Source organism: Leguminivora glycinivorella, chromosome 14 (genome assembly GCF_023078275.1).
Source record: "Leguminivora glycinivorella isolate SPB_JAAS2020 chromosome 14, LegGlyc_1.1, whole genome shotgun sequence".
NCBI lineage: Eukaryota > Metazoa > Arthropoda > Insecta > Lepidoptera > Tortricidae > Leguminivora > Leguminivora glycinivorella.
In genome coordinates, this window is record NC_062984.1 from 4897904 (window position 1) to 4924079 (window position 26176).

Consider the following 26176-nt stretch of genomic DNA (forward strand, 5'->3'; position numbering starts at 1 on the left):
TTTTGTGAATTCATCATTTATTGAGAAAATTGTGTTATCAGATAGTGATAAACAATAAATTAATTAAATATATAAGGATTTAAATAGCTCTTCAAATCCTAACGCTCAAGGACGGCGTCCTTTCGTATTAGAAACTTAACGTACAAACATAAACACGTCAACACCTTGTTATTATGCACGAGGGTGCCGCGGAGGCCGAGCCGCGCGCTCGCATCTACAAGTAACAATTCACTAAGGCAATTCATTGACTAGCTGCCGCGTCCACTTCCATCTTCTGAGAGTCCTGGTCACCTTTCTCGTCAACTTGCATAGATTCTAATTTCTCGTCCTTCTTCTCCTCTTTAGTCGTATTGTCTTTGCTCTTGTCGCGTTTCTTGACTACTTTTTTCTTGGGACTCTTTTTCTCGGCGTCCTGCTGTTTGTTCTCTACTAGGACGGCTCGGTTCTCCGCGGGTCGCGTGTCGGGGGGCGGGACCTCGTTAGGTTCGTCGGGTTTGGGCTCCTCCGCCTGCGGCTCCGGCTGGCTCGCGTCCCGCGCGTCAGCCTGGGCCTCGTCTTTGGTGTCGTGCACGTCGAGCTCGCCGTTGGTGTCCGCGGGCTGCATGTCCACGTCCTGCGCGGGAGCCGGCGCGGGCGTGGGCGCCGCCGCCGCATTAGCGTTACTCTCAGCCTTCGCCTCTAGCACCGCTATACATTTCTGAATACACTTAATCGCCTCCTTTCTCGCCAGTCGGATGTTCTCTTTTCCGTCCGTTTCGATATTGTCTAGTTTGATGAGGTTCCTCGTCAGCATCTCGTCGAGGTAAAGGTACTGCTTATCATTTTTGGTTCCGGTGAAGTTTTCGACTTCGGACATGAGGTTGAGGACGTCAGTCTGGATGCCGAGGATGACGGTGATGGGGTCGTTCGGGGTGGGCTGCTGTCTGGGCGGCGGGGAGGGCGCGTGCGGCGGCGGCGGCGGCTGCTGCTGCGGGTGCTGCTGTTGCTGAGGATGCTGCTGCTGGTGTTGCTGCTGAGGGTGCTGCTGATGTTGTTGAGGGTGGTGTTGTTGTTGCGGCGGCGGCGCCTGCTGCTGCGGGTGGTGAGCCTTGGCGAACTGCTCCTCCTGCGGCGGCCGCTTGGGCGAGTGCGAGCGCTGCGGCGAAGCGCCGCGGTAGGCGTTCTGCGGGTAGGCCTTCTGCTGCGTGAAGGGCTGCGGGCCCTGGCGGAAGCCCTTGTTGAAGGGGGTGCCGAAGGCGCGCGAGAAGTTGGGCGGGTGGTGGAAGGCGGGGCTGTCGTCGGCGAAGTACTGGTCGCGGTCGACGTGCGGCGGCGGCGCGTAGTGCGGCTTGCTCTCGCCGAAGTGCGCGCCGTGGTCGACGTTCTTGTTGATGACGGGCTCGTCGCGGCCCTCCACGAAGATGGGGATGTGGCGCACGTTGCCGGCCTGCTGCTGCTGCTGCGGCTGCGACTCGGGCTGGTCGTTGGCGCTCATGCTGGGCGGCGGGCGCGCGTCGGGCGGCGCGGACATGGAGCGCTGCGCGCGGTCGTCCGCATCGACCGAGGGGTCGGCGGCGCTCTTCTGGCCGAGGTCGACCGTGTTCCTCAGCCCGTACTGTGGCAGGTGCGGGGCGGGGTCAGCCTCGGTCTGTGTGGCGGCGGAGTTGTGCTGCGGCTGCGGCTGCGGGGAGGACCGAGCGGGCTGCTGCTGTGTGTGGGGCTGCGGGGGCTGGTGGGCCTGGTGTGCGGGGTGCGGCGGGTGGGGCTGATGAGCCTGTGGATCCTCGAAGCGGCGGGCCCAGTGCGACGGGAGCGAGTCGCGGAACTCTGGCGGGATGTCGTCGAAGGGGAATCTGTCGAAACCGAATGCGTCGCCGAAATCTGAGAACAGTAAACGTTTCTTTGTAATGTAACCTGTAAGCAAATATACATTCGTTAGAATGCTGTTTGCTACTTTGTAGTGAGACGTCGTTCATTTTATAGCAATCGACTAAATTAAATTATTGTTTCAAGACTTTTTGACAAGTGGGTTGGTCAGATTGCATCTTTCTACAAAGCTTAGCAAAAACAGAACCATTAAAACGAATGGCAGGTATATCCGATTTTTCATCAATGTAATAAATCTTTAGGGCTTTTAGTCCTCGAGTTTGATTATGTCAAAATTGATTAAGGTGTCAATTTAATTTTCAAGCTGGAATCCCTGGGGAGCCTGGGGCCACCCCCAGGAATCCAGCTTCAAAGGTTAAGGTATGAAAAGTCTGCGCGTATTTTTGTGAATAAACTGTTGGCATATGGCCATAGAAGTGAAGGTGATAGTTACCGTCAGTGGCGTCCTGGCTGGAGGGCCTGCGCTTGCGCGCCCAGGTGGCGGGCCGCTGCCGCAGCCGCGCCGCTATGTCGGGGTGCCGCGCCGCGAGCGAGCTCCACGCGCCGGACTCCTCCTCATCAAATGGGAAACCGCGCTGAAACAACAAAAACAATATTTCAATACAACTGGAAACCAAAACTCAGAAGTACCTATCAAAGGAGCATTGCATTCCATGGGCTGTCCCGTACAAACGCATTATATTTCGTGTAGCGATTTTTTTTTTCGGCGCTTAAAGCAGACGATCATTTTGTGCACCATTTCTGCACATTGCATAAAAAAGGTCCGCTTACACCATTCCTACACCAGCCAATTTACAGAAAATTCGCGTTTGTACTGAATATTTAACGGTAGACTATTTCATGGAAGATGCTCAGAAAGAGAAACCAATACATTATCCTAGATAATATTTAAGTACAGGCCGAGTGGAAAAATAATAAAATTGTGCTATGCATATGCATTCTTGCCGTATGATAAATTTACCTATATACGAAAATCGACCATACGAGAACCTTTTGTTTAGTCTTCTTTTAACAAAAAAATATCCAATGACGGTGTATTTCAATTTAGACACCCACGTAAGTTTATAATGTTGTGCGTCTAGTTAATACTAATAACCTCGTCTTTCAAAAACATCACGTTACTCATTGCTTGTACTGCGCAGTGCCACAAGACGTCGTAGGCGTCGTTATTAAATCTTGATTTTACTATACCAGGAAAACACCTTATCTCTATACCTATCGTTTCCCATAAAACTTGACTGACATAATATTACAGCACAAAACAGCAGGAAACCGTTTTTATAAGTATTATTTATGTTTTAAACGTTGTGTTGGTGAGCTGACAAACCGCTCGGGCGGCAGTAGCGGCGAAGAGCCGGCCATATAAGGCAAGGCCGACTGAGGGCGGCCTCAACCGACACTTTCTTATTGGACCGAGTTATGTTAATTCAGAGTCGATATTACGGAAATAAAAATATACTGAAGTTTCGGGAATTTCGGCGACATTGTTGTCTCGAGTTTTGAATTATTGCTACCTACTTTAGAAGCAATCATTAACTTGTTCGCGTCACATTCCATAAGGGTTGAATTAATTAACGAACATTTTCGATCGGGGAGCCCATCGACATTGAACACCAGTGAAAACAAAAGCTTGTATCTCCAAACACAAGGCAAAATACTAACAAGTCTCAAAAGATACAACTGTGTCCACAACAGTCACCGCACAAGCACTCGAATGCCATTGTCGCGAGCCAGATACTGCACAAACTGTTGACGATCTGTAAACGCGCTCAAATTATAACAACAAATGTTAAGTAACGAGGCGCGACCGTGTTAATAGCGAGTGCAAGACACGTAATCTTGATCGCCCGGTCCCATACAATACAAATTGCCGTGGACGTAAATTTATAGCGATATTATCTTTGACAAATTGCATTAAATTTATCTTACAGAACGTGGATACACCACGTTAAACTTGTAGGTATCTTTTGAAGATAAATTAAGTAGCTTTTTTACGATATCATTCGAAATACCTATAAAACCTGTATGTCCACTCGTTATCAAGATTGCTGTCTAAATCTAGAACTATGGACATTCTAAAATTAGGAGATGACTGAATTACCTGGTCTTGTTTACCACAACGCCATAATTGTTAGGCCACTCAATCCAACTCTGAATAAATTAGGTCGACTTCTCAGAAGTATTATCATACGACTTCTTTTTAGTCCAACAATTATTTATTTAAATACTAAACCACATTGTGAGTGTCAATATTCAATATTAATAAATCACAAACATAACACGAGTATGGAAGTTAACGACATAATGACTCGATTAGAGTTTATAGTTATAACGATAATTAATAGAGTAATTGACATGCGCAAAAGCAAACCAGAATGAATCGCGAACTGAATTTATTTTATTAACAATTTGAATTTAATGACTGCCTAACGTGCCTTATTGCCGCTAAACGACCAAATGATCAGAAACTACTGGGAATATAGTCGAAGTGGTTAATATATAGTACAGAAAGTTCAGTTCCGGAATGATAAATTGGCTGTTATCACGTCACTAAACGCGTTAACTGCTGAACCAACAACTCAGTATGATCCATCTCTGTTGACCAGTTTTGACGACTTTCAAATTGGCAAGTCTCTACAAACCAATTTTAGATTTCCTATCTATAGAAATACTAGTTTTTACTAAAAAGTACCTATATTGACACATTTGCTACCTAAGTTAAAAAAATATAATGAAAATATATAGTTATATATGTAGGTAGCAAATAGGTATTAAATCATAGGACATAGAATGTTTGCAAATTAGGGGGTCCAACCTGATATATGAATGACTGCCCACTTTATGAAACACATTTCTACAAAAAAACCATTTTACTTATAAAAACGTTATTTTTTGCCTAAAAAATCTGAAAAAAATATATGTGCAGGTAGCAAATAGGTAGTAAATTATAGTACATACATTGTTGCAAATTAGGGGGTCCAACCCCGATATATTCAGTTTGGGCAGTCATCCTGACGTCAGAATGACTGCCCACTTTATGGAAAAAATCTCTATAAATAATACTTTGCTCATAAAATCGTTATTTTTTAACTAAAAAATCTAAAAAAAATATATGTGTAGGTAGCAAATAGGTAGTAAATCATAGTACATACATTGTTGCTAATTAAGGGTCCAACCCCGACATACTCAGTTTGGGCAGTCATCCTGACGTCAGAATGACTGCCCACTTGGTCAGTCATTCTGATGCACACTAGATGCATGAATTTCGCACCTTACATGATTATTTGTTCAGAATATTTAATAACATAAACGACGTGAGAAGTTTCTCTTTCTCGTCGGAATAAGAATAAGTTGCGAAAACGACCGTAATGACCTGATGCTTTGCACAGGGTGAGATCATCGGGGGACGAGCAAAAACCGATTACGGCAACACCGATTATTAAGTAATCTGCGTCTTATGAAAATATAAACAACTAGGTAGTTATTCAAAAATATCTATATTCATCATGAACGTTATATCGTTACATAATACAATCGTCATTTTGAAGAAGTTTTATATATTTGGCAAAGCGTGCGTGTAAATTGCGATTATTTGCGAATACCTGTAAATTACTCGCTCTTTTCAAAATGAAAATAAAAAATGTTGCGCCCGAATAAGACGCAACTTCAACAATTTATTTTGCCAAGTCAATGACCAAGCGATGATGGCAATGAAGCAAAAAAAATCTTTTGAATGTTAAACATTAAGGTTATTGTGAGCCAACGGGACGTAGGCGGGACAAATGTTAAGATGTACTGACGACGTAGAAGGAACTATTCCTAATGCTTTACAACTAAGGTCATTCAATTCGATTGAATCAAAGTCGAAGTTGATTCTAGGCGACACAATCTATAAATGGTAGAGAACGAAAACAACTTCCGTTCAAGGAAAACATTGAGAAATCGTTATAATTATGCATTTACTAATAAAGAAATAGTGTTGGTCATCGAGAACAGTATTGAATCCGCCGTATTTGCATTATCGTGGGCGTCATATGGTGGCGTCACGACAACTCCGACCCGTTTATGTGCAAACGATGGATTTGCCGTCTAAGCCGAGCGCGGTGACATCATCTCCTCAGGTAAAGTGTTTGTGAGAGCCGTGAACGTGACCGATCGCCGGCTTTGGGCGAAAAGTCAACAATCAGTAAGAAAGATCGTTTTAGCACGTGGCGTGATGTAGTATTTGCATAGAATAATATACTAGAAACACGTGACGACGACGCAGTGTAAAAAAGAACGAAACAAGATAGTCGACAAGCTGTTTTACAGTCTTATAAATTCACTTTGTACGTGCCCCATTTGTAACTGTTCTCATGTGTTCAATCTAATCTAAGCCGAAATAAGACATAGGTTTCGAAACTTTAGCCGAAGTAGTTTGTATTTGGGTTAAAGTGGACCTATCTTAAGCGTTACGATAGTAACTGGTCATCAAACAACCAGCACGCATTTCCAGAAGCACTCAGGCATAGTTTACAGCACTGTTGCAGCTAACTGACCCGATTACATGCATTTACGGCTGACCAACAACACGTGTTCAACCAATATTCGATAGAAAGTGCAGATATTAAATCTTATTTAGAACACTACCGCTAGGATTACCAAAGAACACTAATGTTTGAAGTCTGTTTATCTGTAAATTTACAGAGATTCAACTCTAGTAACGTTAGCAGAAAAGTAGATAAAACGAGTCTTAAAAGTCAACGACTATTTACTAAGAAGATGGAAAAACATAGTAAAATCCGTATTTTTAGGAGAAAAAGACCAACTTGTAATGATTAAAATATCCGTGTTGCTCTCACAGTTCATAAAACATGAAACAACCGGTGAAAAACTGCAATAAACAAAAAAATGACTTGCGCAGATCAACCTAGCCCAAACTAAGAAAAGCTTATACTATGCAAATGTGAATACCTATTTAATAATAATTATCTAAACTTAATACGCGGCAGCAACTTTTAGAGGAAAGGCTAACTTTTTTGGCAAACAAAAGTGATTAGCAGAGGGCGGAATTGCTCATGGCAAAAATCAAACGTCAATAGAGTTGGAATGTTCAATGTTCATGAGCAATTCCGCCCTCTGCCTGATTTGAAATGGGCAAAACCTCCTGTTGGGATAATTACTAAGGACTGTTTGCGATGACCGAGACAAACTGTATGAGCGCGTGCGGCGGTGAGTCACGCAGCGTCGCGACGTCACTACATGTTTACATTCGCAAAACTATTCTGTAATCCGAAATTTATTCATTGCCAAAAAAATACGAAGAGAAAATGTTTAGTTTTTTGTTTAGTTTTTCTAGTCTCTACTAGATCCTTATCTATGTCTGGAGTGTCTGGACCTTCTTGATATAAAGAGTTAATACTTAGCTTGAAGGCTTTTCAAAAGTTCTGAAGCTTTAAGATTTAAAATTTTCAGGATAAGTTATCGAATTTGCTCGTGTGACAAACAGCAGTTTGTAAAGCCAAAAATGGCCGTCAAGGAATACCAATTTTAGACAACGATTGACAAGATCAAGTGAATCACTAATTGATAACAATCCATCTCATAACTAAGACGAACCACCCACACATTAGTGAGGCAAAATTGACTATTGTTGGATTAGGTACCACTACCAGCTGTGCCTTGATTGATTAAAGAAACGGTATTTTAAATCGAAATTTTTTTCTTAATATTTTAAAAATAATCTACTATAGCATGAACAAAGGAAACAAAAAAAAAACAGATTATTTGTTTGGATTACAGCAGAATTAATTTATTTTAATACGCAGAACGTCGGGGTTATAATGAATCATTATTCATGAACGCCTACGGATTATACGGAACAGAAGGTGAAAATAAACAGATGCAATAAGACAACGGTTAAATTAATCAAAGAGTTCAATAATTAACACGAACCATTTTGGTGTTACTTATCTGCTGACGATATTAAACTACAGTATCTAAAGACAATGTTGTTACAAGGACGTTTACCTTCTTTAGCCTATCCTATTTCGTTTGGAGTCGTCGGCTGGCCTAGTCATATTTTGCCAGGTTTCTTCCGAAAATTTGTCAGAAAATTGTCACTGAAAATAATAAGCAAGTCACCGTTTTCAACCGGTATTTTAGTGACAAAATCCCGTATGCGAGATTCAAAAATCGCCCTCCTGGTTTGTCTCAAGTGGGATTAGAATTCCTTGCATCTACCTCTTTACTACAGTCACGTAAGTACGCTCGATAGCCATTTTTATTATTTCCTCTACTATGTACATTTACATATCAAGGTAGGAATGTAAAACAAAGAAGCAGGTATTTTCCTTATGAAGCAAGTGCGGAAATTATTTTGGGCCCGCGTCCAGGGTTGCTCACGCACAAATTCGCGGTCTAACTTGGCAAACTCTCAATTTAGAAAAACGTGCGTGTGGTTATATTTTGGCGAAAATATTTTATTTTTTTATTACGTATAATAAAATTTTGCGTTCTCCGATAAAATTACATGAGTAGGTATTTTTTGAAATATTTTTTTGAATGTTTGAATACTTTGAATGTCCTTGTCTTGTAACATGTTTTTGCCTAATTTTTACAATTACCGATTTGTACCCTGTTATAGCATAAAAAATCCTAATACAATTACCGATTTGTACCCTGTTATAGCATAAAAAATCCTAATAACTTAAAGCGACTTAAAATGGCTAAGCAGAAGAAGTTCAATAGAGGCAACTAAAATACTGAAAATATATGATTCAGAAATGTTTGTGCAAATTCATGAATGGGAAAATGAAGAACTGCCAAAATAAAAGCAACTTTAATTTATAAAACAAAAAGAAATTCTCGCAAAGTTCAGTTACCTCTAGGTATTTACCAAATACAAACTATAATCTTGTTTGTCATCATTCATCGAGCTAACAATCAGCGATTAACAGCGACAAATTTCTAAATAAGGTAATGTTTAAGTTAAGTTTGGCGAAAAGTTTCATAAAAGTTCAAACTCCTAGCCTATTTAGATGCTTACCTCATCCCTATTCCCGTGGTACTCCGGTGGTTTCTCTAACACAACAGGTGATTCCATTTCCTTAATTCTAAACACTGGAATGTATCACAGATAAACACTTCACTTGGTTGCGTGTGGCACGCGAATACTGATAAGGTTAGCTTAGCAACGTTCGCTCTCGTTTCTCAATGTATACTGAAGTCGACGGCGAGCACGCTTGCAATATATACGCTGTGTCGGAACCCGCTTCGAGAAGCGCCCGGATTGTTCGAGAACGGGCCTTCACTAGACTATTCGAGGCGGTCGGCTCGTAAGCGACGCGTCCATTGCTGCCGCCCAATAGGGCTTACTAGCTTTTGTGGATGAGCGAAGGAATCAAAGCGGTAATGTACGCTTGCAAGAACTGTGCTCATTTTAAAGCTCGGGCAAAAAGCTCGCATGCGTGGTCGGGGCGCTTGGAAGTTTCGAGCCATTTCTACTTTATTCGGGATGTAATGAGGTGCAGGCGCCCTTACGGCCCTTAAAGGCACTTGAAAAAGACGAACTTTTCTTTTTATACAAACTTGTGAACTTACGAAAAGCACTTAACCTCGATACATTGTTGCATTTAAAAATAATTGCAGACTACCAGAGGGATATCTATAAATAATGCAACGTACTTATTTATATTTTATTTTATTCGTCGCCATGTATGAATCACCAAATGCAATTTATTTAGTGACAAGACAATGCCAATTACATGTGTGTTTATTATTAAATTTCCTTCAGAGATCCTTATACTCACTTGTAACATTTGTACCTGACACAGATTATGTGTCATAAACAAACAACTTAGTCATAAAACTCATAAAGTATCACATAAACGATTGTTTCGTTAAGTAAGCGGTCAGCAGGTAAATAAACACTAAGAGCGACTGACTGACGCCTTGGCTTTACAAATCGCTATAAACTTTGTGTAGTCAACAAATGTAATGTTATTCAAGATTATTCAGGACCGACTGTAGATAATCTATCAATACTTATATTAGTCTACCTATCGAGATGTGGGGCAATTTACCGACTGCTATAATAATAGTAACAATAGACGGGAGGGGCAACTGCAGTCAATTTTGGCGTAACGTAGCGTTAACATTCTGTAATTCCATTTGTTCCGTTATGTGAAAGAAGTCTCCATGAGAACAAGACTCCACTATTGGCATTCTCCATGTTCTTGGTTTCTTTGGAAATCTGAGCAGAACAGGACCACAGTCTGGAGTTCATAATAACTGGTCGTATGACTCGTATGCCATGGAAAGAGAGCGTATGACCACTGGACGTATTTACCACTCTTCACTTGGACGATCAGAATAACGTATTGGACAGAAGACATATTGCAAGGGCAGCAGGCCTAGCACATGATGGCCGCGAGAGTATGTCGCCGCGAGATAGACTACCTGTCCTTATGTCATTAATACAATTAGACAAAGACGTGTCATCTATCTCGCGGCGACATACTCCGGCCATCACAGTTGTCACTGTCCACTCCACAGTTGTCACGTCCATCAGACATAACATAAGTAATATAAAGCCATAATAAGTAATATAAATTCGGTAAACTTTTGAATAGAAAAAAAAACGTAAGTACACATTAGAAAATTATCACCATTTTTAGGAAGCTCCACGATCAACACATGTTGTTATCAATGTGTAAGAACTCATAAGGATTAATTTTGTGGATGGCTTGAAGAGCCGCAATTGCTGCTCAAAAAAGTCGCGCTGGCTAATCATGAATCGGCCTACATTGGAGCTGATACATTCTAACATATACTAGTGGGTCTAGTGGGTAGTAGTTCTAGGAGCTGTAGACCTTCGCGACATGTTTAGAAAACGTAAAAGAGGAAAATATTTTTCCCCTCACTAGCTCGGAAACACGTGTTTTGTCCTTTAATACCAGCGGGGAAGTGACGAATTTCAACCTTCTGGGTATCACTATCGATACTTCGTTTAGTTGGCAGGAGCATATCTAAATAATAAAGTCAAAACTATCCCAATTCATATTTGCCCTGAACCTGCTGAAATCGAACACACATTCTGATTGCGCCAAATCCGCATATTACGCGTATGCATACTCATGGCTAAAGTATGGTATTGTTCTTAGATCATGTTAATACGGGACACAGCTCTGAGCAGGAAAAAGCGCAAAGTCTATTCGTAATAATCAATTTAAATAAATTCATTTTTTTAAATATATCTTATTTTATTATGTTTAATCTCATTTCATTTCACTAATTTAATTATTTAATAGTTGAGCTTTTATGATGACGAAGATAAATATTTTGACTGACATGTTCTTATTTTTATTATCAAATATTTCTTTTTTATTATTATTATTTTATTAGATTAGATTAGATTAGATTTCTTTATTTCATGATAAAAATTACACTTTAAATTTGCTACATGTCAAAATTATGTTTATCTTTCATCAATCGTCAAAAATTACATAATAAATTCCAAATAAAAATAATTGTGCTACAAATGAGGAGTCATTTACAAAGAAAGAAAATACACATGCCAAGCTAAATAAAATTAATAAATTAAGTTACAATATCATGAAATAATATTATGTAATGATTAATGTAGTTTTGTTTATAACTTGTAAATATTAGCTACAACTAGTTTTAAGGTAATTGCAACGACCTAACAGGGTATCATGTACCGACTTATTGTATCTTTACCACCTGTTTATGGAATGAACATGAATAAATTATATGAATATGCAATAAATGATATGAATATGAAAAATTCATTTTATCCACTAGTGGATAAAGTAATTTGACCTTGAATAGAGGCAAATTTTCTGCTTTAAAATTGATAAAAGTGGGTTATTCTAGTGATGAAGATGTTTTACCACCTGTGGAACTACTGGAAGCAGTGATAAACGTGTTTTTTGCGTTGTACTTTCCTCGCTATAGTGAGGGGAAAAGTTTTGTGTTACACACGAGTGCAAATGTATTTTACTTCTCGTGTATTGAAAAACTCGCAAGCTCAGGAATCCTTTCGCTTGTTCGTTTTTCAATTCCACACTCGGCGTTAAAATACAACTTTGCACTCTTGTATAACAAATAACTATAGTATTCTTAAAGACATTAACACAAAACATTACAAAATTTCCAAAAAATAGACCGACAAAAAAATGATTTTTCATAGAACCTGGTGAAATTTTGTATTTCATGAGAATCAATTGAGAATTGCGGAGAAGAGATTGCTGTAAAGGAGAACATTTGGACATACAAAAAGCAAATTGAGTTAAACTGTAGACCTTCACTGATGCTGCGGTCAATTATTTACCTACAAATCCTACAATCTAACTCTTAAGTTCGGCAGTTTTGTTTAGCGGTTTAGTACTGAACGCCTGAGTCAGTTTAAACGATACTGTATAAAAATTAAATGAGCTATTAATAGTGAGGCTATTCTTCAGCAACTGACCACAGTGCCGTGGCATTTGACTTGGCCTGCGAAAGGTCGTTGAACCGCTATAGAAAACGCATTTAGATCACTCAATGCAATGCAGGTGGAATACTAAACTAAAGACAAAGGTAAATTGGCTAATAGGTATATTATAATTTGATGCAAAACCAATAAATATAAATTACAAATTAGTATGTATTTGTTGTACGGGTACGGGTATTTATTTCTTTTGTCTTCGAACATGAATAGTAAAACTAGTAAAAGTATAGAGCTACTTTGACTTAAAAATCCGGAAAGCAAAAAGCTAACAATTATATAGTTCTATATAATTTTATTTGTTAGCAAAGAGTTCCAAGACGAATAATTCAATTTTGCATACATTGATACCACTTTTCATAGCAATTCTTACATTCGAGTTATATGCGCAATGCCCATTAAAAATAGTCAAATTATAGTGCACAGGGTCAAATTATATTTAAGTTAACTTACGACATAGCAGCTCTCGTAAAATGATAGTCAGTATAACCCTACGATTAATACTAAAACATGTACTTAATACAGTATATACATAGTTTTTTTACAATATCCGTCAAGCACCTTTCATGTAAATAGAAGCTTGCAGATATTTTACGGATAATGGTTTCAATAACAGATGATCCCGCAGATTAATTACAAACCAAACAGAATGATCTCCTGCAGGCATGATTGGTACCAGATGGATTGCAATAACAACAGTTTATTCAGAATCAGACCGATACGAATCGGTGGCCCAAGGTTGATCGCAACCCGTAAACAACGCAACTGGGCCATGGAGTGTGTAGGACGCCGTCTGAGTTCTAAATACAGAAGTTTTGGACAATATTGCGCAACTAAATATACGCGAAAATTATTGGTGACCTCAAAACACGGAGAATTTGTGTCGTCTGAAAAGTATTTCATGAACGGAGACAGTAACGAACGCGTTAAAGCGATTTATTAATAGTAAATTACACCAAAATATTCCAACTTTAAACAATTCGTATATTCGCGTAATATTAACATCATCATAAAGACAATGAAATTGCTTGGAGAGAGCGGCCAATGTCATTGCGCTATTAACCAAATCTGGTTTTTGAGATATTTTATTGAGACCACAAAAAAATAATTAAACACATGATCAAAGCTGTAATGTAGTGTAAACAAAACATAAAGATATTGGCAGGCCTGCGTTGTTACCGACAGATATTTGCCTATTTATAACGTCCCGAATGTCCCGATCGTCCAGCTCTCGCCTTCTATCCGTACTCACATTTCGCTTCATTTTACAATCTCATCATCCGGTGATTCAGTGTCGACAATTTCCTTGGTATCCGAAGGTTTCGTTCTTGAACTGAACACCACACCACAGTTTAGTTTTTATTCTTCGCACACCACTCACTCGCGCAGCTCGGAGCTTCGTTTTGTATGTTGCTGTGGGTGTATGCCGCGAATCACCGAAATAGAACTTTTGGAATAACTCTACACAAATTATATTGCCTGCGTCACTCTGCGAAGAATACTAGACGGGTTGAAGATCAAGAGCGGAAACGCGTTTGCGCGAGCTTGTGATTTATGAACGTGACACATTTTGCGTAGATGCAAAGTGCAGTGACTGCAGCGATCTTAAATGCAGTATAAAATTTTGGTATTATAGCGACTTTTAAAAATAACTTGTATTTTGATTTTTATCACCCTTGAAAGTTTTTTCTAAGAGGTAATGTATTGCGAATTCTGTTAAGTCTAAAGTGTGACAGACAACGTCAATGACAACAATAATGGCGTACATTGAAGCTAATATTTATTTTGTATGAAAAATTAAAAATTTAAAGACTTCATAATTTTTAAAAGTCACTGAACAAATGTTGATCAGTATAAGGAGAATAGCCTACAGTTCAATTCTTCGCCTTTGTTACAGGCCCCACTCTGTAGATAAATTGCGAGATACTAACGAGCGATTTTTGGTCAGCGAAAGCAGATTCCGCGTCGATAGGTTTGGAGAAACCCTAAGTCCTACCAGGTAGAACTGGTAAAGGTAATAGACCCAGTACCTATTCCATGTTTATTGCTAAGTACGCTAATCCACCTTCCAATTAGGTACTTTTATCACAAACTGCTTATGCCACAGTTTCATTTTCTTTCAACCCCTTATTTGCCAAGAGTGGCACTGAAGCTTTAGTAGTTTCATGTGTTCTGCCTACCCCTTTATGGGATACAGGCGTGATTGTATGTATGTATGTATGTATGCTTATGAGCATTTTCAGAATTTGCGACCCTCCCCAATTAGAGTAAGTTGTTAACAAAAATTAACTCGCTGTCAGTTTTGTGACGATAATTAAGCAAGAAATTTCTATAAAAATATTGTTATTGTGTTAATTACATAAACTTTAAGTGATAATCTACATTCAGAATGTGAAAAAGGTAAATTTTTTGACAGATTTTATGCTTAATTGTCGTCACAAAACTAACAGCGAGTTAATTTTTGTTAACAATTCATGCTAATTGGAATGCTAATTCCCGAAATTATCTTCTTAAAGTCCCGTCATCTTCTTCTAAATTCTTCAACGATTCCTTTACTTTCCAGGCAGTTCGGTTGTGGAACTCATTAGCTATTGACATAAGGCATGCTAAGTCTCTTCATATTTTTAAAAGTCAAGTAAAAGAACATTATTTATCTATTCCATAATACAATATTTATTGATGGTCCTGTTTCATTTTCCTTTATCGCTATTGGCCGCATTGTTTTTGATCTATGTACATTCGTAGCTGTGTTGTTGTAGTATTTATATATGTACGGTATATTTAGGTTTATTTTAATTCCTATTTATGTATGTTTATTAGTATTAAAATTATTTGACGTTTTCTATCACTCACTGCATCACCTACTCAAATCAGTTGTTTTTTGTGTCTTGTCTCCACTACCCAAAGGTTGTCTGGAAGAGATCGCTCTTTAGCGATAAGACCGCCTGTTGTCTACCATAGTTAATTAAAATTATGTGATGTAATCTTGTTATATTGGTGAACAATAAAGAATATTTGTCTTGTATTGTATTGCTAATTGGGGTGTCCCAAATACTGAAAATGCCATTATTGCACATACAGGATTTTGTTACGCAAGCTGGGTACCTATTGGGTCCTATACTATATGTAACAAGCGACAATCCGTCTATTTTTGCAAAAAACCTTCAGGTGTACCTCAAGTCTCACGTATCATTTTCGAATAATATATCAAACGGTGACAGCGCGTTTGCACAAGTTATATGGCTTCCTTCCTCTTAGTAGAAGGGAGTCCTTGAGCTGCAGCGCAGGCGTCTCATTAGCACCCACACTGCCTATCTATTCACACAGTACCCAGCAGATCCCAGTGTTGATTGACCATAATATTGGTATAAAGTCTGTCTAATCGGTGGATAAAGTTATACTGGTTTATTATCGATGTGAATCAGGGCGCGGGCAGGCTGGTAGGTAAGGATTCTACTGCATATTGCAGTGCGTGGGTGAAGATATCAGGGCTGCGTAATGCACTTGCTTATGTTCTACCTAAATGCAGCATAAGGTATTATGATTTCCACGCCGTTTTCCTGTGTGTCATCCGGAGTTGTGCAGGTGCGAAGCGAAACATAATTATGAATGCTTAAATAAACAGTTTCTGTTTGGTTTTTAAACTTTTTAATTATGAAGATGCACAGGTTTACCTGCAAAATGGCAAATCGTTGATATTAAGGTATGGATATTTTCTTATTATATTGGTTTATTTTTTAACAAGAACCTCAATTCATATTTTGTCAGGAACAGTAAGGTAACTGATTGCGTCGTCCGTCACACGCCATGATGTGTGGTGGATCCCAATATTTAAAACCAAATTTACCGAATGGCTTCAACAATTCTTAAGGCATATCGCAGCAGCCCTAGAACAATTACTTGTTGATTGGTGATCCAGGCCGCTAACGATAATAAATGGATAGAGGTGTTCTTATTACTGTAATCGCTGCTATTCCTATTCCTACGTATAAATAATATGTGCAGCTTGTTGTTGATACAATGTTGTGTTTACAAGTTGTACCGAAGCAGGATTGCGTATTGCAATAAGTTCTGTCAAAATTTAGGTATATGTAATATCATTTATGTTGGTATTATGGACATGGATATCTCCAGACCAAGAAACGAGAAACGAAATAGACTTCATATTGACCAGTAACCCCAGATCGATTACAAATGTTGAAACAATAAACAAGTTTAAATTCCCATCGGACCATAGACTATTACGAGCTACGCTACTTGTAAAACAAGAGAAGAAGAAGAGAATAAATTATACCACATCTTTAAATTTTCCAAAGACGGACAATGAAATCAAAGCCTACAATGAGAATCTCCGATCACAACTAGAAATTTGTCAATTGGAAGAAGAAAATAATATACAAGAATACTACAATTTCCTAGAAAAAACCTTGATAAAATGTCTCACAGCAAAAAAGTCTAATGAAGAAACAAGGCAACACAAAATATTCAGCGAGGAAACAATAAAACTTATAGAAAAAAGAACAGATTTAATGCACACAAAAAATAAGAATAAAAACATGAAAAACGAATTAAGTAGAATTTTTAAAAAAACCAAGAAGTCAATCAAGAACGATTATGAAAAGCATAGGTACGAAGTTATCACAAGAAATCTCAATAAGTATAGAAGTACAAAACGAGCATTTAAAGAATTAGACCATAACAAAACATGGATACAAAAACTTCATTCAGAATATGGAGAAACAAAGTCAAGACGAGATGTTATGGATCACGCTACAAACTTCTATAGAAAATTATACAGTAAAAGAAACACAAATACGCAGACGCAGACACCTATCAGCTATGAAAAAAGTACAGTAAAACCAATGGAAGACACTGAAGTATTCGCTCACATAAAAAGACTAAAACCCGAGAAAAGTCCTGGTCCAGACGGTATCTGCAACGAAATCATAAAAATAGGTGCACCTGCTATAATACACCACTTAACAAAGCTGTTTAACATGATCTTAGAGAAAGAAACCGTACCGAAACAGTGGTGCATTTCAGACATTGTATTATTGTTTAAAAAGGGAGATCCTCTCGACATCGGAAATTACAGACCTATTAGTCTCCTACCGAGCATGTACAAATTATTTTCGTCCATTTTGCTGAAAAGGTTAACACCGGCCATTGATAATTTGCAACCAATTGAGCAAGCAGGCTTCTGGTCTGGCTTTAGCACAACAGACCACATACACACCATGGAACAGATAATTGAAAAGCACTATGAATTCAACAAATCTCTGTATGTGGCCTTTATTGATTACTGTAAAGCCTTTGACAGTATTAGTCACGACGCAATCTGGCATGCATTACAAAGGACAAATGTAGATCAAAAATACATCAACATTCTAAAATACATATATGGAAATTGCACAAGCAGGGTGAAATTAGAAACAAGAGGCGATGAAATAAGTATAGAACGTGGAGTCAGGCAAGGTGACCCCCTCTCGCCCAAGTTATTTATAGCTGTACTAGAAGAGGTATTCCACAATCTACATTCAATTCAATTCAATTCAAATCTTTATTGCGATCATGTTCATTTTATACAGGTGTTAGGTAGTAATATAGTTGGTACATGATACCCTGATAGGGCACAGCAAAGTTTCTTACATACTAAAGTACATACATTAGTTACATTACATTACATTATATTATATTTTTATAGACGTTTATACAATTATTAATATCTATTTTACATTTTACATTTTTTAAACTTTCTCATTTATATTATCATCATTCATCATTTAAATATTCGTTGAGTGAATAGTAGCACTTGTCTATCAAAAGAGATTTAATAACGTTAAACATTTTTTTATCATTTTCTATATTCTTAATAGCATCTGGTAGTTTATTAAATATCTTGATGGCCATTACATAGGTGCTACTGGAATGTTTTTTAATTCTAGAGGCCGGTAGCAATAATTTGTTTTAGTGTCTCAGTAGGTGCGTTGTGGGTAATTCGCGTCGTTTTTTAAATATGTGTATATTTTGCCTCGCAAATTTACACATTTCAAATATGTAGATAGATGGCAATGTAAGTATTTTAAATAGGCGAAATAAAGGTTTGCATGTGTCGGGGTGGTTAACATTGGTCGAATAAAGGAGTTAATATCAATGGAAGGTACTTAAATCATCTCAGGTTTGCGGATGATATAGCCATTCTAGCGGAAACCCCAAAGGACCTTGAATAAATGTTAACCACACTTGATAACGAAAGTACTAAAGTTGGGTTAGAAATGAACGCGGAAAAAACAAATATAATGACCAACAGCAGCAAAAGAGAAATAATAATAAACGGCAAAAATATAGAATACGTATCAGAATACAAATATTTAGGCAAGAAGCTTTCCTTTAAAAAATCAGCAAACGAAGAAGAAGTCAGCAGGAGAATAAACGTTACTTGGAACAGATACTGGTCTCTAAAGGAAATTCTAAAAGGAAAATACAACTTGCACTCGAAGAAAACCGTCTTTGATACGTGCCTTCTACCTTGTCTACTGTACGGGTGCCAGACTTGGGTATATACAGATAAAGTCAAACAAAAAATCAAATGCACTCAGCGAGCAATGGAAAGAAGCATGCTTCATATTAGAAAAATAGAAAAAGTAAAAAGCCAAGACATAAGAAATAGGACGAAGATCACTGATGCACTTAAACATGCACTCAAACTTAAATGGAAATGGGCTGGACACATCTCACGATACACAGACAAAAGATGGACCAAAACAACCACACAATGGAATGGCCCAACAGGAAAAAGAAAATCTGGAAAACCAAAACGACGGTGGGCTGATGACATTACAGATGTAGCAGGAAACAACTGGATGAATATAGGCAGAGACAGAGAAATATGGCATAACATGGAGGAGGCCTTTACCCAATAAGGGGTCCATACTTCAATGAATCATAAATCATAATGTTAAACTAACCATACTAACAATCACTAGATATAAGCTTTACAACTGTACTAACAAGGAGTTAACAACACGTTTGATATGAAACAATGTGAAATATGGAATAAATGGCTTTATTATTTATTATTATTTAATATCATTTAGAAATAGCAATGTTAATTCTAGATCTTGAAAAATAGTCATCATTAAACGTGGAATCTAAACATATCAGGATTCTGCATATCAACTACTATTCTTCAGAAAGCAAAAAAAAAATACTCGCTTTTCTACACCACATAACATACATACATACATACAATCACGCCTGTATCCCATAAAGGGGTAGGCAGAACACATGAAACTACTAAATCTTCAGTGCCACTCTTGGCAAATAAGGGGTTGAAAGAAAACGAAACTGTGACATTGCAGTAACAGGTTGCCAGCCTCTCGCCTACGCCACAATTTAACCCATAAATAAATAACTGCATTATACACCTCATAAAAAAGGTCAAATACGGTTAAATATAGGTCCCGGCAACGGAAATATTCACGACAACAGCGAGTGCAAACATCTACATATTTATCTTATTTTCTAATTACACATTTAGACGTAGAGCCAAACAATATGTGGAAAGCTCTAAAGATTTTCGATAATTTCAAGAAAATTACAATTTCACTTAAGTCATTTACCAAAATTACCTCTTCTACTATGACTACTGAAAATATAGGTAGGTACGTCAATCATACAACTGCATAGTCGATTACAATTAATGACAATAACTTTTGAAACGATAATGAAATTGGTGACAGCCACATGCCAGATGCCACTCACATATCTATCGATGTCAGTGGAATATTAATTAGTGTTAATTAATTATTATAAAAAAATACGTGCCACATACAGGTTGGTATAAATACATATTTATATTGTTTAATAGAATGTAATTGTTGAAGCAAGATTGAAGATGATCTTCTATAACTTTATTTGATTTCTTGTGTTGGTAATCATATTCGTGTGACTAAAACTGTTGCAAATGTTGCAATATACATACACAGCAAGCTAATAAATAAAATACATACTGTTAATGCGAAACAGGTCAACAGTCCTACTTTTTCCTTAACACAATTTCACCCTGTAACAGTAGCTGATTAAAATATCCGATAGTTGGTTTTAACAACAGCTGACATTGATTTGTGAACATTACAGATTCACTCGCCGGAAGAATTGCGAAATACAATTAAAGTTCACCTTCCAGAGTGACATCGCCTGATATGTCAAGTCGAAAATAAAACAAGAGTCACGCAAGGGACAACGTTCGGACCATTACTTTACAGCTTTTTGTTTAAGTTAGCGTCCAGTTTATGAATGATCTTCTGATCCTGAGTAATTCTTACTATTATCGGGATCAAATTGTAATAGCAATAGGCGACTCAGTTGACGATTTTTTTTGAGAATTATTTCCCAGGGTGCGGTTAACAATGTAAATAAATGTAGAAATGAAAGTTATTAATTACGGTTGTAGGATTCACACCTTTAATACCTTTGGATATTAATGTACATATGCTTACAGAGAATTGATAACACGGTCAAGTTATTAATAAATATGACACTGACATCATAAGTTATAATAAATGAAAATGCGTGGTGATAATGAGGATAAAAGTGCAATCATGTCATTCACAATTAAGTCACACTTACACGTCATGAGAGATAAAGGCGTAATTGTGAAGATTACGTGATTATAGTTTTGCTCTCCAACGATAAAGTATAAACTTTCAAGATTTAAATCCATAAAGCAGTAAGTAGGTAACGTTTATGTGTGTTAATTTCAATACAGTGAAATCGTAGGTGCGATTGAAAAAGATTATTTTTTACCTTTGCAAATAGTGCGCTACCACGCTAACTCGGCGAGCCAATGACAAATGCAGCAAATGCATAATTTATGTCACTATGAAAATATGTCGTTTAAAATGACGGTCTCTCACATTGTTCATTCAAGTCTGCTATAGCTAAGATAGCTTAGAATAACAAATCCCTAAAAACCTGCCATTGTAAACAAGATATTACAATATAATGTTGTAGTAGGTATTAGACGACCGGTCTGGCGCAGTCGGTAGTGACCCTACCTGCTGCGCCGCGGTCCCGGGTTCGAATCCCGGTAAGGGCATTTATTTGTGTGATGAGCACAGATATTTTTTCCTGAGTCATGGATGTTTTCTATGTATATAAGTATTTATATATTATATATATCGTTATCTGAGTACCCACAACACAAGCCTTCTTGAGCTTACCGTGGGCCTCAGTCAATCTGTGTAAGAATGTCCTATAATATTTATTTATTATTTATTTATTTATTAGAAGGAACCGCGGGTCAAACCTTAATGTGGCCTATTTATCCTACGCGAAAATTCTTCCGGAATCAATGCTCTGGCACATGACTTCACATGAGCAGATAAATCTCTCCCCGCACTCACGGTAATGGAGTGTATGATACAGATTAGATATTTTTAAATGCTCATATCCATCTTCCTTTCGGTATGTAGAGTAGTGGGGTGTGGGGTGCTGGCGTGAGTAATGAAACTAATGAAAATTGCGCGAATCACACGAACGGGTAGCCAAGTTAAAAAGGTATAACTTCATACGAGTTCTTCTTCTTAGTAACTTGCTCGGTCTTGCATGTGATAGCTTTTGCTTATGTATTCAACAATATTTATAACGAATATCAAAGTTAACAGCTCGAATGTTATCGGAACATTATAACACTAAGTAGATTCGTGATGTCACTACAATGCGATTCAAAGAAATAATCATACTTTACATTCAATTTAAAGAACATTGCCCCCATTCTAGACTTGTGTAAAAAATAGACCCGCTGACACAATTTATAGTCGACGAAACAACGATAACAAACAAATATACTATCTGAAAACTAGATAAAAAATATTAGATACAAAAATGGTTAACAAGCTTTTTCGATGAAAACAATTTAAGTTTTATACGTGGATTGTACAAATCCAGAGAAACGTAGGCTGACTTTTATAGGCCATCTGCCAGTCAAGCGTCAGATCGAATGTCTATAAAATTACAACACCATTTTTTATTTCCTGTGGGTGATATGCTGATATAACTCCAAACGTTGTTATATCGTTAACTTGTCCCCATTAGTGTCGTTTACATGATAATTGGTGACATACGATATTGTTTAATCATAGTGCTAATTATCTAGAGAGTGTATGATTTTAATGCTCGTGAAGTTGACCACCCCATTTTTTTTGCCCGCAAATGGCATATCGGAATCGTTAGTTCATCGTTAGTTCACGTTTGTTCAGTAGGTAAAATCGTTAGGACCCGATCCTAACATCATTTTTTTTTAAAATCAAAATGGGGTGGCTGTCTTCACGCTAGCCACCCCAAACCACTTTTTCCAAGTTTTTTTGATTTCTATCGATAGATATTCATTAGTTGACGTTTGTTCACATATTAAAATCGTTAGGACCCTATTCCTCATTTTTTTATTTTTTTCAAAGTGGGGTGGCTGTCTTCACGCTAACCACCCCAAACCACTTTTTCCAAGTTTTTTTGATTTCTATCGATAGATATTCATTAGTTGACGTTTGTTCACATATTAAAATCGTTAGGACCCTATTCCTCATTTTTTTATTTTTTTTCAAAGTGGGGTGGCTGTCTTCACGCTAACCACCCCAAACCACTTTTTCCAAGTTTTTTTGATTTCTATCGATAGATATTCATTAGTTGACGTTTGTTCACATATTAAAATCGTTAGGACCCTATTCCTCATTTTTTTATTTTTTTCAAAGTGGGGTGGCTGTCTTCACGCTAGCCACCCCAAACCACCTATTGCAAGTTTTTTTGATCTCAATCGACAGATATTCATAAGTTGACGTTTGTTCACATATTAGAATCGTTAGGACCTCCTTAGATTTTCCAAAAAAAAATGAAAATATGAAAATTTGAAAAATTCAACTTACGCTCCTGCATGATGACCTTATGATGCTATTTTGTGCATACCTTCATAACACAATCGGGTCCTAACGATGCCACTTTGTGCATACCTTCATAAGACCTTGCTGATTGCAGACAGTTAAGCCATTTGCGGGCACTCGAACTAGATTCGCCGAAAAAAAATAAAACTTGAAAATTTGAAAAACTCAACTTATGGTCCTACGTCGAAGGCCGAAAAAATTGCTTGGAAACGGGTCCTAACGATGCCACTTTGTGGATACCTTCATAAGACCTTGCTGATTGCAGATAGTTAAGCCATTTGCGGGCACTCGAAACCGATTCACTGCAAAAAAATAAAACTTGAAAATATTAAAAACTCAACTTATGGTCCGACGTCGAAAGCCGAAAAAATTGCTTAGAATCGGGTCCTAACGATGCCACTTTGTGGATACCTTCAGAAGACCTTGCTGATTGCAGATATCGAAACAGACAGAGAACAAAAAATAAAACTTTTTAATTTGACAAACTCAACTTATGGTCCTACGTCGAATGCCGAAAACATTGCTTGGAATCGGGTCCTATCGATGCCGCTTTGTGGATACCTTCTAAGACCTTGCCGATTGCAGATAGTTAAGCCATTTGCGGGCACTCGAAACCGATTCGCCGAAAAAAAATAAAACTTGAAAATTTGAAAAACTCAACTTATGGTCCTACGTCGAAGGCCGAAAACATTGCTTGGAATCGGGTCCTAACGATGCCACTTCGTGGATACCTTCATAAGACCTTGCTGATTGCAGATAGTTAAGCCATTAGCGGGTACTCGAAACAGATTCACCGAAAAAAAATAAAACTTGAAAATTTTAAAAACTCAACTTATGGTCCTACGTCGAAGGCCGAAAACATTGCTTGGAATCGTGTCCTAACGATGCCACTTTGTGGATACCTTCGGAAGACCTTGCTGATTGCAGACAGTTAAGCCATTTGCCAACATAAAATTTAAAAAATTTAAAAACTACTTATGGTCCTATGTCGAAGGCCGAAAAAAATACTTGGCATCGGGTCTTTACGATGTCACTTTGTGAATACCTTCAGAAGACGTTGGTTAATCAAGATACATAGGTCACTTGCGGGCACTCGTAGAAGATTGATCATAAAAAAATAAAACTTAAAAAATTTAAGAATTCAAGTTATGGTCCTATGTCGAAGGCCGAAAAAAATACTTGGGATCGGGTCCCTACGATGCCACTTTGTAAATACCTTCACAAGACGTTGCTTAATCAAGATACACAGGTCATTTGCGGGCACTCGTAGAAAATTCGCCATAAAAAAATAAAACTTAAAAAATTTAAAAACTCAACTTATGGTCCTATGTCGAAGGCCGAAAAAAATACTTGGGATCGGGTCCTTACGATGCCACTTTGTGAATACCTTCACAAGACGTTGCTTAATCAAGATACACAGGTCATTTGCGGGCACTCGTAGAAGATTCGTCATAAAAAAATAAAATTTAAAAAATTTAAAAACTCAACTTATGGTCCTATGTCGCAGGCCGAAAAAAATACTTGGGATCGGGTCCTTACGATGCCACTTTGTCAATACCTTCAAAAGTCGTTGCTCAATCAAGATACACAGGTCATTTGCGGGCACTCGTAGAAGATTCGCCATAAAAAAATAAAACTTTAAAAATTGAAGAACTCAACTTATGGTCCTATGTCGAAGGCCCAAAAAAATACTTGGGATCGGGTCCTTACGATGCCACTTTGTGAATGCCTTCAGAAGACGTTGCTCAATTAAGATACACAGGTCATTTGCGGGCACACGTAGAAGATTGGTCATAAAAAAATAAAATTTAAGAACTCAACTCATGGTCCTATGTCGAAGGCCGAAAAAAATACTTGGGATCGGGTCCTTACGATGCCACTTTGTGCATACCTTTAGAAGACGTTGGTTAATCAAGATACATAGGTCACTTGCGGGCACTCGTAGAAGATTGGACATAAAAAAATAAAACTTACAAAATTTAAGAACTCAAGTTATGGTCTATGTCGAAGGCCGAAAAAAATACTTGGGATCGGGTCCTTACGATGCCACTTTGTAAATACCTTCAAAAGACGTTGCTTAATCAAGATACACAGGTCATTTGCGGGCACTCGTAGAAAATTCGCCATAAAAAAATAAAACTTAAAAAATTTAAAAACTCAACTTATGGTCCTATGTCGAAGGTCGAAAAAAATACTTGGGATCGGGTCCTTACGATGCCACTTTGTAAATACCTTCACAAGACGTTGCTTAATCAAGATACACAGGTCATTTGCGGGCACTCGTAGAAAATTCGCCATAAAAAAATAAAACTTAAAAAATTTAAAAACTCAACTTATGGTCCTATGTCGAAGGCCGAAAAAATACTTGGGATCGGGTCCTTACGATGCTACTTTGTGAATACCTTCACAAGACGTTGCTCAATCACGATACACAGGTCATTTGCGGGCACTCGTAGAAGATTCGCCATAAAAGCAGAAAACTTAAAAATTTTAAAAACTCAACTTACGGTCCTATGTCGAAGGCCGAAAAAAATAATTGGGACCGGATCCTTACGATGCCATTTTGTGAATACCTTCAGAAAACGTTGCTCAATCATAACACACAGGTCATTTGCGGGCACTCGTAGAAGATTTGCCATAAAAAGATAAAACTTAAAAAAATTAAAAATTCAAATTCTGGTCCTATGACGAAGGCCGAAAAAAATACTTGGGATCGGGTCCTTACGATGCCACTTTGTAAATACCTTCACAAGACGTTGCTTAATCAAGATACACAGGTCATTTGCGGGCACTCGTAGAAGATTTGCCATAAAAAGATAAAACTTAAAAAAATTAAAAATTCAAATTCTGGTCCTATGACGAAGGCCGAAAAAAATACTTGGGA

The 26176-nt window shown here is 37.9% G+C and overlaps 1 protein-coding gene across 3 annotated transcripts; it reads right to left on the reverse strand.

The window, feature by feature from the left end:
* On the reverse strand, window positions 1-13759 carry LOC125233194 (BAG domain-containing protein Samui-like). Of its 3 annotated transcripts, none has more exons than XM_048139098.1 (3): window positions 13608-13759; window positions 2300-2441; window positions 1-1860 (listed from the first exon to the last, which is right to left on the reverse strand). In XM_048139098.1, exons 1-3 carry the CDS (start codon window positions 13617-13619, stop codon window positions 242-244), a joined length of 1773 nt encoding a protein of 590 aa, XP_047995055.1. In that variant the 5' UTR covers window positions 13620-13759; the 3' UTR covers window positions 1-241. The 3 variants fall into 3 exon arrangements, with proteins under 3 accessions (XP_047995055.1, XP_047995054.1, XP_047995053.1); XM_048139097.1 differs by lacking the exon at window positions 13608-13759 and adding an exon at window positions 9657-9680; XM_048139096.1 differs by lacking the exon at window positions 13608-13759 and adding an exon at window positions 8894-9081.
* Between the last annotated feature and the right edge of the window lie 12417 nt (window positions 13760-26176).